We start from the raw sequence: 15378 nt of genomic DNA, 5'->3' as shown, positions 1-15378 counted from the left end.
ATGAACTTTTATCACATTAAAAAAGACTTCAATGTCCCAGTTACATACCCAAGACTTTCTAGAAACAGACTGAGTCCCTGGGAAGGAAAATGTAAAGACTATAGTGCAGTATCTGATAATAAAAGAATTAAAACAAAGTTGGCAGATTCTATGAAAAAATATTCCTTTGGACTCAAATAAAATCTCCTCAACTCCAAGGTTCCACCCACTTAAAATGTTATGTTTAGAAGAAGCATTATACAGACAACACACTTGCCCACTTTGAAAGAAAAGATGTGGGCCCTTTTCAAGGAAAAGGGGATATAGCAGAGATGTAGAGAGAGGAGGAACCATAATTGAGAGGACAGTCAAAACTGAGAACCGTGAAAGGGGAAAAAAAAATCTTGGAACCCTGGTTAAAGGTGGTTTAGGACTTATTCTCAATGTCAGCAGCATTTATGGAATAACTGAAGCCAAAGAAGAAAACAAAAAATAAAAGTTCTGATGTTTATCTAGGTTCTACTTTACAAAGAATCTAAACTGGCCAGCTATGGGAAAGAATGGAATAATAAGAAGGCATTTCCCACCCTCAACGTGGCTCAGTGGCTGAGCTACGACATATGAACCAGGAGGTCATGGTTCATTCCTGATCAGGGCACATGCCTGGCTTGTGGGCTCAATCTCCAGTGGGGGACATGCAGTAGGCGGCTGATCCATGATTCTCTCTCATCACTGATGTTTCTATCTCTCTGTTCCTCTCCCTTTCTCTCTGAAATCAATAAAAAATATACTTTTTTTAAAAAAAGAAGGCATTTCCATTTTCTGGTTCAGTTCTAGGATAAGCAGGATCAGAAGACCCCTCAGATTTACACATAAAATGACCAGTTTGAAGAATAATGTATAAGAAGCCCTAACAAATCAGTGAAGGCAAGGGAAAGGGAAGGAAGAATTGCTCATTCTGGTCATAGTCTATAAAGGCCCATCAGGCAAAAAAGTCTTCTTGTAAAGATAATAGGATAGGTAATATCAAAATTTTAGTTTCTAATCAAGATACTGAACTTGAATACTTTTACATTTTTTAGTGAATTGGGAAACAATGTATTTGGAAGCTGAAATTCTATGGTATTTTACAAATTAATGAAAAACTGCAAAAAATAGAAATTTTGATAAAGTATTAAATAACTCGACCATACAAACTTTCCTCACAATTTTCCATTCCTGAATCATTGTCTAAGAAAAGGTGATAAGTTGGTTCTTAAGATGATGGAGAATAAATGAAGAACCACAGAGTAATTTTAGAATCAACATTTTATTTGGTACTTATTATAAAGTGAAAACCTTTAAGAATATAAAGGAACAGAACTACATATCATGATTTTAAAATGTTCTGGTTTCTCAATATTCCAACACATATAACTTTACAAATCTCAACATTTTAAAAAGTAAGCTGTAGGCTCTCTCTTTACATCAAAGTGATCACAGCAAAGACACAATGAAAAGTTTAATCAACAGAAGTAACTACCTTTGACATCAATGCCATAATTTCAAACGCATTGTGGGTCAGTGACAAAAGCTAGAAGATTTTAAAGGTATTCTAGTACAGTTTAAACACTCAAGATGCCATTAGCACATTAACAAAACAAAAATTATAGACAAGTTAGGGTAATAAGAAATTACTGTAGCACTAATCTCATCAGTTACAGACCATTTACAACCACAGGGACCACTGGACTGCATCAAGGAGCTTCAAACATAACACTGTTCTGGTGGGGAAAAAATTACAAAGGAGAAAGCAATGCTTCTAAATAATCCTGGAAGGACAACTGAATGGCCATCCCCAGACAAATATCATACTAATCCATTATATAAAACACTGTTGACAAAAAGAAAATGAGAGTTCTCAGCTCTTTGCTTGGTATAAGGGGATGTATCACCTGCCTTGAGTGTCCAAAAGGAAAAAGATAAATTGAGGAACTGAAAAATACGCCTTTTGAACAAGCCACATGGCAGAATACAACGTTTTCCAAAGTGTGGTCCACCTGTACATGATATTTTTTCTGAGGACATGAACAAAGTGTATGTATATGTAATCTTTTATTTATGGCTGGTGATACTGGTTTTTTCTTCTGATAGCAATTTCATTTTTGGTTTTCAATATATGTATCTAACATAAAAAGTGATTTTATTTAAGAAGCAAGCAGATACCCTTCATCAACTCTATAGCACAGGTGACTGACTTCCACAACTTTGGTACAAGTGTGTTTTATTTTTTATTTAATCTCTGAGGAAGACTAAGCAGAGGTGATGTTGATACCATATGAAAAAGAAGGATTAAGTGAATTAGTACAAGAAACACGCAACTGTTTTCCCCTACTCAGCTCCTAGGAGCCAAGCATTCATCCACTAGGCAAGAAGCGAGAGAAGTCTTTTTTAAAAATATGACCAGTATAAGAGGGTCCCTAGTTAAAAAGCCCAGAATATAACACTAATATACTAAAGTCAACCATACCTAATCATGCATTCAAACCAGCCTTTTACTCTCAAATTTTAAATATGAATAAACATCCAAAGATTATCTGAGAAAAGCTTCTAAAATGAATGACAGAGACAAAAAAAAAAGTAGCTTGAATCTGACTATATAACAGAGAAAAAACATCAACAACTTAAAAGGAAATAAAATATGATGTTATGAAAAGGCACAGGAAATTTTTAAAAAGCTCTTGAAAATTACAACTATGTTAGAAGAAGTGATGAGTTAATCATAAATGAAAACACTGAAGAAAATCTGCCAGAACTGAAGAACATGAATGTTCTGATTGAATAGGACCATCAAGGTTCCAGCTTCAAGACACAATGTATAAACATACCCACATCAAGACACAACATCATAAATATCAAGAAACTGGGATTTAAGACATTCCATAAACTTTCAGAGAGAAAAATAAATCACAAACGATCAGGAATTAGAATAGTGTTTCACTTTTCCATGGAAATCCTTTCAAAATTCTGAAAAAAAAAATTATTTCCAAACCAAAACTCTATACCCATTCAACTACAAAACAACTGATAAATAAATTCTCTCTCAGATACATAAGAGCTCAAAACATTTACCATTTCTTAGGATGTTACTGGAAGTTGTGCTCAAGCAAATCAAGAAAGAATTTAAGACACTGAGCCAGGGAACAGGAAAGCCAACCTAAGAAAATACCAGGATGATGGCAAAGGAGATTCCAGCTGAGCAACAGGCACTAAATGCAGACTGGAGCAAGTCAAAATGCTGAGAGACTTCTTTTTTTTTTTTAATATATTTTATTGATTTTTTACAGAGAGGAAGGGAGAGGGATAGAGAGTTAGAAACATCGATGAGAGAGAAACATCGGTCAGCTGCCTCCTGCACACCCCCCGCTGGGGATGTGCCCACAACCAAGGTACATGCCTTTGACCGGAATCGAACCTGGGACCCTTGAGTCCGCAGGCCGACGCTCTATCCACTGAGCCAAACCGGTCAGGGCTGAGAGACTTCTTTAAGAAAACATCTGATCATTAAATCCAGCAAGTAGGAAAGGAAGATAAACACAGCTCACTATATGGCTAGATTTATATAGCATTCATATATATAAAGGAAATATAAGTATTGAGTAATGGTCTACCAAAATTAAAATATACTATTAGGTTGAAACATATGAAACTGTTGTTTTTGTAGATTAAAAATGCATATAGGTAACCTATTATACTGGGAGCTTAAGGGATGGAAAATGTGTGTGTGTGCGTGTGTGCATGTGTGCGTGTGTGTGTGTGTGTGTTAGGGACCAGAAAGAGGGATATGATAAGATAATACTTTATACTAAAATACACACACAAAAATAAAATAGCCCAGCCACCATGGCTCAGTGGTTGAGTGTCGACCTATGAACCAGGAGGAGGTCATGGTTCCATTCCCTATCAGGGCACATACCGGGTTGCAGGCTTGCTCCCCAATGGGGACATGAAAAAGGCAGCCAGCCGATCAATGATTTTTCTCACATCATTGATGTTTCTATTTCTCTCTCCCTCTCCCTTCCTCTCTGAAATCAATAAAAATATATATTTAAAAAAACAGTAAAATAAGTACTATTTTTGAAAACATGGAAATACATATCAAAATAATAGGTAGAAAGAGGCAAAAGTAGTTGCCTCTGAGGAGAGGGACATGGGATGAGAAGGAGGTTGAGGACTGTTTATTTGTGTATTTTTTTAAATAACATGTTGAACTATTTGACTTTTTAAACTACTATATAGGACCTGTAGTAATTATCTGATGATATCTAAACTCAATAAAAAGATTTTTTAAGAAGAAGAAAGAGAGGAAGGGAGGAAGGGAGGAAGGAAAGAGAGGCAAGGAGAGAGGGGCAGGTATGTGTCTTACAGACATTTCAATGTCTCAAGAGGGCACCTTCTGGGGATAGAAATGTGATGTCCACCACATTACTGTAAGAAATAGACACTTCCATGGCCATTCTTCTTCCATAAATGAGACAAAAATCCAACCAGAGTGAGTGTAATTGTTCAACATTTGCTTAATATTCATAGGTTATCTTTTTAAAATTCTATATAATACTGTCCTAACTAATTGTTCTCCACTTGCTCTTTGGGCAACATGTCATAAGCACCTTTTCCTGAAAAATGTTCAGCATCCAGAAATTAGTGATGACATCAATAATACCCGAGGCTTTTAAAACACCATTTTGGGTAGACTCATTTTTTAATGGTGAAAAATAAAGATAAGAAAGGTAAGAAACACAATTAATAGATCGAATCGTATGAAACTGTTGGTTTTATAGATCACAATTACATATAGTTCAACTAATACTGTAAGTGTAAGAGTGTGTGTGTGTGTGTGTGTGTGTGTGTGTGTGTGTGTATGATAGAGACCAGAAAGAGGGTGTGCTAAAAACAAAATATCCTGACTCAAAGAACCTTCTTGATTCTAGCACTCTCCCTGCCACACCAACTTCTATCTTTTGAAAAATATAACCTTGAATCCCTCTATCTATCATTTAAGACAAAATATCCCTCTCCCTAACTACTTGTTTATAACTGTAAGAGCAACATTTGCTAAAGATTCTCCTTGATACGAAGAAATTATGAGAAAATCTCATATTTCAACATACTCTGTGACATAATCTTTCTCACTTATTTTCTCGCCACTCTTTAGAAGAAATGACAGGCCAATGTGTTCACAACCCACATGCAGAACTATTTATTAGCTGGCATGAATAGCATTATTTTGTCAGTATCTTTCCAAAACAAGCCAAGTGTCGAGTATGAATAAGCCCTGTAGTAAACATGTGATGAGGAATTCATTCTCAATTTTTTAAATGGAATGAATCAGACCTCCAGACCTTTAAGATAATTTAATTTTCATTAAAAAGTATTTATCAGTCACCCAGGCACTTTCTAAAATATCACAAAGGCAAAATCTCTGCCTACAAGGTACATCCATCTTCTCCTTTATTAAGTACTGCTGTGAGGCAATTACAGAAAAACATGATTGCTGACATTTCAATATGAAAAAAATAGGAAGTTGTGATAAAGAACAGCGAGGGGAGAAGAGGAGACTAAAATCTCCTTAGGGTGGTCAAGTCAGAAACAAATGTTCTCTTTAAGATTTAAGAGGCTCTTTCAGAATAGGAATTATAGTTTGAGTATTTACTGTGGTATCCCTACAGTCTAGCAAAAAAGAATCTAGAATATCCAGGAAGTGCTCAAGAAACATGTGCTGAATTAACCCATGAACTGAACTAGGCCTATCTTAGCACCCTCTGTGCCAGAAAGGACAACCCAAATCATTTTTGAACACAGTCATGTTGAAGGGTCTGCACAATGAAAGGCACAGCATCTGCTCTGACAACAGCAGCTCCTTACCTGTTGCTGTACTGGTACTTGCTGTACCACCTGTGTAGGCACTGCTGCTTGACTAGCCACAGATGTCTGTAAAGTCACTGTCGAACCTGTGTCCGACCCAGTCTCTGATGTCTGCATGATGGTCTCTGAAATATATTAAAATAGAAATAAAGTTTAAAAAGCTCTCTTTGCATGACTAGAAGCATTACATTTGCTAGCAGCATTACTGAGACTAACTTTCAACTCTTCGAAAACTTCTTACCCCAACATACTGTCATGATAGTCCATGCATACTTATAGTTATTTTGACCACTTTTTAAATACAGAAAATTACTAATCCTAGTACCTTCCTTAGTTAGGGCTCATCTGTTATAAAGTGTTTCAACTATTTATAAACTATAGCCCAAAATTATGTCAAGATACTCAATACTCAATTCTCAGAACATAAACCTTAACTGTATGCAAATATGTTACAAACCATACTTTCTAAACCCTTTGATAGATTATTAGGATGTCACCAGAGATGTACAATTTAGGAAAAACTACTTATAAGGTCCTTCCCAACTTTTAAACTTGCTATTCACTGATCTAAAAAAAATTAGTATATATCCAAAAACCAACTGATATACCCTAAACTTAGCCGAAGCACCAACCTAACTAATTTTCTCATCCTGTGATATGATATGGTACTAAAATCAAAGTTTAATTATATACAAACATCAATTTGAAAGATAGGTAAGACAACTATTACATAAATGAGATTTGTAAACAAAGACCTGAAATATTATCTTTGTCATTCACAATTCAAAACAGCACATTTTTCAGTTCTCACATGTCTGACCTACTAACACAGGATTAAATTTTACAGCATGTACGCTAACAAGTGTGGTTTCTCAGACTTCCTGGCCTTGGCATTCCCTTGTGCTACTTATATAGACAAAAGATTAAATATTCATTTCTTTGCTATTGAGCAGGAACAAAAATTCTAATTTTCTTTCCGGGGAGTGGGGGGGAAGGGGGAGACAAACAATATTTAATTGGTAGCCTAAGAAAAATACTGCATTATGGTTTAAATCTGTGAACAATATGGTGAACATTAATTTTCCCTAAGAAAATTCTGAAAGCATATTCAGTTCTTTCAAGTAGAAAATTAACCCCTCTCAGCATCTTTTGTTACAGCATGACCTCTTCCAAATTTCCCCCCAAACTTTTCTATCATCTCATTCAGTTTTACAAATGGACCTCTGAAGACATCTAATCTACTCTTCTTATTTTATAAATGAGGAAACCAAAACCCAAAGAGGTTAACAGATTCATTCAGGTGACAGGAATAGATGTGGGATTAGGCCTCTTTACTTTGAATCTGTGCTTGCTTTTCTTTCTAGACCTTGACATTGGCATCACTTCAGGTAATTATTCTTATTCTTTTGTTAGTCAAAACCCTGAAGCAGCACAATAAACCTTAGCACATACAAAAGATAAGCAGCAACAGCTAACACTCACTGCATGTTTAACATATGCTAAGGAATCTTCTAAATGCTTTACATGTTAATTCTTAAATAAATTAACCCATGTAACAATCCAATATTGCTGGTATGACTATAATCTCCATTTACAGATGAGGAACCTCAGGCACAGAGTGAAGGTGCCTAGGAACTTCAACAGAAGGAATGATAGAGACTATGGCTACCACCCCATTTATTTGCATCATCTAATGTTCAGCTCCAAAAAAAGAAGCTAAAAATTCAAAATCCAGCATCCTTTGATTCGTTCCATATTTATAGGCTATCTATGCCATTTGTGCTACAGCAGAGGAGCTATTAGTGAGAGTAAAGTGATGTCTTTCTGTAGGGAATGAGGAATGAACCAGATGTTAGATATTATCTTTAGTCCCACCTCCCAAATGCAAGACAGGCTGTGGCCTTTGTCAGAGCAGTATACAAAAGAGGAAGACAGGGTTGTCAATTATGGCTTCTTCCTTAAGCTGCTCAATCAAGGATGGATGAGTTTCTTACAGTAAAGTACTCTCATTAAAATTCCCTCCTATTTCTACCAATGCTGGCTGGGAGCTTAATCTAGGTTCTCTCATGTGTCTGTACTATGTTGTATTACAGACCAGCCTACACAGCCATTTTTGGTATATGACCCATACTTTGACATCCAATATTTTAGACCAAACATAAGAATCCTATATAATAAAAGGCTAATATGCAAAGTGTCCCCTCCAACCGGGAGTTCAACTGGGAGTGTGACCAGGGGGTGGGGTTAGCAGCCAACTGCCTGCGGACCCAACCCCCTGGCTGGCCCCGCCCCTGATAGGCCCATCTCACTCTGATTGGGGTGGGCCAGCCGGCCAACCCCCGCGCCAGCCGGGCCTGATTGGCCCCAATTAGGGCTGGCTGGCTGGACCCTACCTATGCATGAATTCATGCACCAGGCCTCTAGTAAGAATATAAAGAATGGAGGCCTCTTTAAAAATTAAAACGTACTTTTAAAGCAATTCTTAAGGGTTCTTAATAAAGCACCCTGGAGAGCTTATCTTATCTAACAAAAGCCCAGTGATCAAACGGCGGAACGACCAGAACGACCACTACGACCAGTAACTATGATGTGCACTGACCACCAAGGGGCACACCCTCAATGCAGGAGCTGCCCCCTGGTGGTCAGTGTGCTACCGCAGTGGGAGTGCTGCTCAGTTGACCAGGATGAGCAGCTGCTCCCATTGCGAACCCCGGGCGGACAGGCAGGAACCTCCTCGCCCCAAGCTCCTCTTCTTCCTCACTCCCTGCCACCTCCTCTGGATGCCTACAGGCTACACAGCACTGCCGCGGGCTCAGAGTTGACCCCGAAGGCTGGGAGGCGGGTTTGTGGCTGCTGCGGGACTGAGGCCTACTCCGCTGCCTCTCAGTGCTATTATCCCTGAGCCCGGCCCCAACCGGGTCCACTGGAGAGGTGAGTGTTCCGACTCAATCGAAGATGCCGGACCAGGGAGCAGCTGCTCAGAGGGCAGGTCCACAGCCGCTTGGCTGACCTGGATGAGCTGCGCTCCCACAGCGGACCGAACCCCACAGGCCATGCCCCCCACCAGTGCATGAATCCCATGCACCGGGCCTCTAGTCACAAGATAAAAGGCATAGATTTGGAAATCAGCATCCTATGGACTATATTAGACTCCATAAGTAGGCTTTTACTCAGAGTTACTACAAGTTAAAATTCTTAATTGCCAACATTTAAAAATCAGAAAACTTTGCATTAAAAACCAAATTTCCAGATTCTCTTGAAAAATCTGAAAATGTAGAAAAGGAAAAACCTATATTATATGTTTTATAGGCAAATTATTTAAATGGTGCAACTCATTCACTTGCCTGGCCTCGATAGGCATTTGAGTTCATGACACCTTTTGGGGTGACCTGAAACTTAGTCCTACAAATCCAGACTGAAAATTACTTTCTGGGTTTAAGACAAAATTGATAACATTTATACTGGTTTACTACTTTTGTACAAAAGAGAAATACTCACACTTTGGCCACTTTACTAATAGAAATGTGTTACTAAATGATTGGAACTATAATTTTCCTGATTTTACATATGAGTCAACTAAGGCCTCAGAGATGGTAAGTCACTTAACCAAAGTCAAACAAATGGAAGTAAAAAGGAGGGTTTGGACATAACACTAAAGCTCATTCACTAAACTACTGGACCAAGATGGAGTTTTATAATAGACATTGCACAGATAGAAGTGAAGCAAGCAAGCTGGTGAACTTTTAGAGTGAAAAAGGGTAAGGACCCCAACTGTTCAATAGAAGCAACCTTTACTGAACTGAGTGGGAAAATAAGAGGGATAGAAAATGAAGTCATATGTAACTTAGAGCGTCACAGAGAACTTTCCATCCAGCCTTTGGATCTAAGTATACACCACATCAAAACTATGGTATAATCCAGAACAACCAAATAATTGTTCCAGATTATCTTCTGTTTACTCTCAGGTTACTGATCACCCTCTAATCTTCTTGGCTCCTGGATTATAGAGTCATACTAATTGACAAACTTGACTCTCAGTTCTGTCTTCATTTTTCCTTAATAGACCAACTTCATTATCTTCTGATTTCATTGTCTTCCTTGACACTAAGAAAGAGGCTCTTTTTGCCTAGGCCTCATGCGTTGAGAGGGTCTCAATCACATCCCTTCCAGAGATTGCCTCAAAAAGTCCTACCATAATTAGTTCTCTCATTTAACAAGTCTTTTCCAGGTACCACACAATATGTTAAGTGCTTGAAGTACTTATTATTTTATCCTCAGAAGACCCCCAGTAATGGAAATGTTATTATTTCCACTTAATGAATGAGGAAACTGAGGCACAAATGGATTCAATAACTTGCTAAAAGCCACACAGTTTTTTAGGAGAAGGGCCTGAATTCAAACCTAGTTTTTCAGAACTCCTACACCCATGATGTTACCAATACATATATTTACTTTGCCATATCATGATGATGACAAGGGTTCCAAATGAAAAGCTAGCTAAAGACTGTTGGTCAGAAAAGCAAAGTTTTGGGGATTTTCAATCAACTGTATTTGATCTATATTTCCAATAACAATTGATAGACATCCTTCTCTCTCTGACATTGAATTACGAACTATTCTCTCTTTCTACTGAGGCCATAATAAAACTCAACTGGTAAGTATTTTTCCAGAGGCATTCTAACTGATTAATTCTGAAGACCTAATTTAACAGCAGATCAATTAGAGAATGTTAAAGTATGTTTGAGGAATATAACCCTCCTGCCAAATTTTGCTCAACAGATCATTTAAACCCACTGACACATTCAGAGTATTCTGGTAGCTTTCCAACATTTCTGTAGAGCCAGGATCATCACATGAGGGTAGTGTCTTAGCATGAGTTACTTGTAGGTTTTGTTTTAGACTCAGCATAAAGGTTTGTGTACACATTTGAAGTGTTCCCATTCATCTGGCAGTGGTTTCTGGTGCTTTGTTTATGTTTGGGAGTAATTTGGTTCGTTTAGTTCCTTCACAGCCTCCTTTCAAGTGATATTTGTTTATCAGCCACAAATGCAGTCACATTAATCCATTTTGATAAGCTAAATACACCCCTGCAGTTTGTCCATGATGGAGCCCATATGTAAATGAGTTGTATAGTCTTGCAGGAGAGACATGCACAATTTCAGTCTAGTCATCCTTGCCTAATGTGGCTGTCAGGTGTGTCAAGAGCAACAGATGCTTGTTTGACAAAGGACCTTTTTATTCTGGCTAATTAAGCAGTTGGACACACCCTCCTGTTAACGGTTCTGCTTTGTACAGCCTGCTCTGGCTGAATCATGTGAATCTACAGCTAAATAGGCCACATTTTGAAAGAAGGCTAATTAACCCCTAGGAGAAGGAAAAGAATATGGAAAAAACCCAGCTGCTGAATGCGACAAGATTAGCATTTCTTCAACCAGATAGGCAAAACCTAGGCAAAGCAAACGTGTTTGGAACAAACATGTATTATTGCAAGTTTCAAGGCATTCAAATGTTCTTTGTGGTACTTACTGAAGATTATTTAATATACTCAAATTCACAGTTGGATTCCTTTTATCACATACAATGTACATGCCAAATTAAATGGTTTAATAGTCTGACCTAATCAATTACTTATCAAACAGAATTATATAACTGCTAGCTTAAAAATAAGTAATATCCACCTAATTTTTATTGTTTTTTTCATCCTGAAATAATTAGCTTTCCAAAAAAGCAAAGTCTGCAAAGTTTATTACACTAACATTTTTTGCACTGAGGAATTAGGTTTTAATTCAGTATAAAAAATAAAATTTGTAATTTAATTTTCAAGTGCAATGGAGAATTTCCTTTCTTTTTCCTTAGTATAGGAAAATAAATGTTAATTCCAATTCCTACTTGAAACAAATTAACCAAAATTATGATAGTCACTTAGGTGTAGTAAAAATAAATCACACCTGAAATGTGATATTCAAGAATAAATTATTTACTTAGAAACTTGTTTCAACATAAGAACATAGGAATGTTATTTGCAGGGAAAATACTTTGTTACAATTTAAAATTACTATTTTTGAAACAGCAAGGAGTTTAACATTGATGTGTTTTTTCCCAGAGAAAGATCCAAAATCATAACAAATTTTGCAGCATTAAATTTTTATTACTAAAACTCTGATTAAGCATCAGCATTCTTGAATGTTAGAAAATAAATATTAATATACATAATGTCCATAGCAATGAAAAATTTTTTTTAAATTATACAACTAAAATGAGCCATATTTGGGGGAAGGAGTTGCTATATATACTTTTCAGTACATAAAATTAATATAAAATGTATATTTTTCTGAATATTTTGGAATAGGTGATAAAAATATTAAGAATATACTAACTCTTAAAAAACTCAAATATTAAGCAACTTTCAAAGTTAGTATAAAATAAAAAAATGAGCATTACAGAAATTTCATATATACATGGTTAAATATTCAAATGATAAATTTAATTTTTTAAACTTTTTCAAAAATATATTGAGCTGATTAATTTACCAACAAATATAAAACATGATGACTTGGTTTTCCCCCAATTCACCTAATACAAATGAAAGAAATTGGTTAAGCTATAGATTGTAGTCAGACTTTTTTACTTAAAATACACCTCTGTGAAAGTTTATTCATTGTAAAGACGCAGGGCTTCATCAAAACAATAAATCAAGTAACTGACAGGATGTGAAAAGAAAATTCATGATTTTCTGTATTATAAAAGTTCTGCCTCTTTATTTAGGTTTGAGGTTGCAATCCTCATAACTGTGTATAGTTCATCTTTTGTACTAAACTAATCAGTAGAAAATGATGGAATGATGATAGTGTAGAGTGTTCAGCAGTCATCTTCCTGTGATAACTGATGATAGTGATTAATGCTGGCGATGATTAATCAGTACAATGGTAACATATACAGGTTGCCTAGGTAACTTTTTTCATTTTTCAAACAAAGGTTTTCTCTTAACTAATTCTTACCTTGACTCAGATTATAAAAATCTGTTTCTTTGGAGAAGAAAAATAAAGCTAAAATACTTTAGCTACTGAAGTGGTGTAAGAATTATTTTATTCTAGTTATTAAGAGAAGCTGTCATCAGGCACAGAGGTAATCTGGGGGAAAAGAGAACCAAGTGCTTGTCCAGTCTACTGCTGGGGCCATCCAGCATTTTCTCTTCCTCATGGTCATGAATTAAAAAACAAATCAGTCTTACCTCGATGACATATGTTAAAAAATGGCAGTGCTCAGGCATCAGCTGAGAGAGAAGAAAAATAAAACCAAACAAACAAACGGAAACTTACAAGTATCCTACTGGAAGGAGGGTTTGAGAATGAATCAACATACAGAAAGATTCTTAAGCAAATTCTATTAGACAAAGCCATAAATGTTTCTCCCTACTGGGCAATCCACTCCTGAGAACTACAAGAAACTACTGGATGGAGTATTTAATGATAATAGCACTTAGAATATAAAGATGATTAACAATAAGCATGTTGTCATAAAATTATCATCATCTTTATTATTAGAGATATTAATAAGAATAGCTACCATCTGTTGAGCACTTACTATGTGATGGATATTTTATGGTAGAGAAAAATAGAGTTTAGCAATTAAGTAACTTGCCCAGAATTACAGAACTATTAAGACATAAAGCTAGGATTCAAGTCTAGGTCTGTCTACCTCCAATAATGGCACCCTCTTGGCTACACAGATAGCAGCAGTGAGGCTATTTTAGCTAAATCAAGTTTAAAAAGATTAAGCAGTGTATGGAAACTTGGAGCACTAAAAAACAGTTCTAAATTTGAACAAATAGACACACTATGTACCATAATATACCTAATGTGGGATCAATATACTATTTCCTAAAATCATCAAATCTGTAATTTTCAGGGCATGGAAAGGCATATCATAGGCTAAAAGACACCGACATTAACCTCCTGTTCACAAAATATTTTATAGAGGAAATAATACAGAAAGACTATTTGCTTTGAAAAAATTAATTTTGTCCTTTAAAAAGTCAAAAAAGGGCCCAGTAAAATGAATGTGTATTCTCTTGCCCACACAGTAAATGTTCCTATTTTTTTCTCTATGCCTCATTTGTTTTTCTTTCTATAAAAGTGGAGAATAGAGCCTTTTGCAGTTCCTAACTATTCTAATGACAGACTTAAAGAGATCAAAACATCTAAAAAGGAAAAATAATCTATATATACAAAAGCTAAGTGACTGGAACGATGGAACAACTGGAACAACCAGTCGCTATGACGCACACTGCGGCGGCCAACCAGCCCGATCAGGGCTCTGATTGGCCCCCCTCCAAAACCTCCCGCAGCTCCTCCCCATCTGGCCAACCTCCCGCAGCCCCCCCACCCCTGGCCAGCCCAGCCCCTGATTGGCCCCTCAACCTCAATCTGGGGTGGGGCCGGCTGGCCAACCTCCTGGGTGCCCTCTCCCCACGCCAGTCCGGCCCTGATAGGCCCCCATCAGGGTGGGCGGCCAGACCCCATCCGTGCATGAATTTGTGCACTGGGCCTCTAGTCTATCTATCTATCTATCTATATATATATATATAAAAGCCTAAGCGACTGTCACGACAGAACGACTGGTTGACCAGTTGCTATGACGCACACTGACCACCAGGGGGCAGTGCACTGACCTTGGTGGTCAGTGCGCTCCCACAGTCAACCTCCCGTGGCCGGCTGGTGGCGTCGGTGTCCGTTCCTTCTGCGCCCAATCCAGCGACCGTCGCCTTCTCTCCCGACTCCACTGGGGCCTTTGGGCCCCAGGCTGGGATGGGGAACTGGGGGTGAGTGGCAGCGGATGCAACCCCTTTCCCAGGTGGGCCGAGGTCCAGCTTCCTCATTGGGGTCGGCGGCCAACCTGCCTTGCCCTGTCCCTCCCCACCTCAGTGAGCAGGCCCCGATTGGCCTGGCCCTGATCAGCCCTGATTGCTGGCTAGGCCTAGGGGCCCCACCTGTGCACAAATTCATGCACCAGGCCTCTAGTATATATAAAAGCCTAAGCGACAGTTAAGACAGGACAATCAGTGGGTAGCTATGACATGCACTGACCTCAAGGAGCAGAATGCTCAATGCAGGAGCTGCCCCCTGGTGGTCAGTGCACCTCCACAGCCAACCTCCTGCAGCCAGCCAACCTCCTGCAGTCCCTCCCCGCGGCTGGCCAACCTCCCACGGTCCCTCCCCCCAGGCTGGCCAGCCCCAATCGCCCCGATCGCCAGCCAGGCCGAGGGACCTCACCCATGCACGAATTCATGCACCAGGCCTCTAATACTGTAAAATAATACTGCTAATATAAATAATGTGCTCCACTTTAAATGTACAATAGCTTAAAGAACTGAATTCTCAATACTGCCATTTTTTTTAACCAATGTAGTGAATGTGGATGTGCATAAACTTGAAAAAAATTTGTTCACACACATAAATTCTGGAAATACTTGCTGTAAAACATAATGCTATTAAT

The 15378-nt window shown here is 37.9% G+C and overlaps 1 protein-coding gene across 35 annotated transcripts in view; it reads right to left on the bottom strand.

Annotated features, from left to right (window-relative positions):
- Positions 1 to 15378, bottom strand: part of RFX3 (regulatory factor X, 3 (influences HLA class II expression)) — a 276259-nt gene that overhangs the window by 141850 nt on the left and 119031 nt on the right. For all 35 annotated transcript variants that reach the window (XM_005874459.2, XM_014546293.1, XM_014546292.1 and 32 more), the window contains one exon: positions 5884 to 6008. In XM_005874459.2, coding sequence (XP_005874521.1) covers positions 5884 to 6000 — 117 coding nt within the window. In that variant the 5' untranslated portion in view covers positions 6001 to 6008. The remainder of the gene's footprint in view (positions 1 to 5883; positions 6009 to 15378) is intronic.

This window comes from Myotis brandtii, unplaced genomic scaffold (assembly GCF_000412655.1).
Source record: "Myotis brandtii unplaced genomic scaffold, ASM41265v1 scaffold44, whole genome shotgun sequence".
Classification (NCBI taxonomy): Eukaryota; Metazoa; Chordata; class Mammalia; order Chiroptera; family Vespertilionidae; genus Myotis; species Myotis brandtii.
The sequence above is the reverse complement of the archived record's forward strand: the minus strand, read 5'-3'. Positions and strand labels throughout refer to the sequence as shown.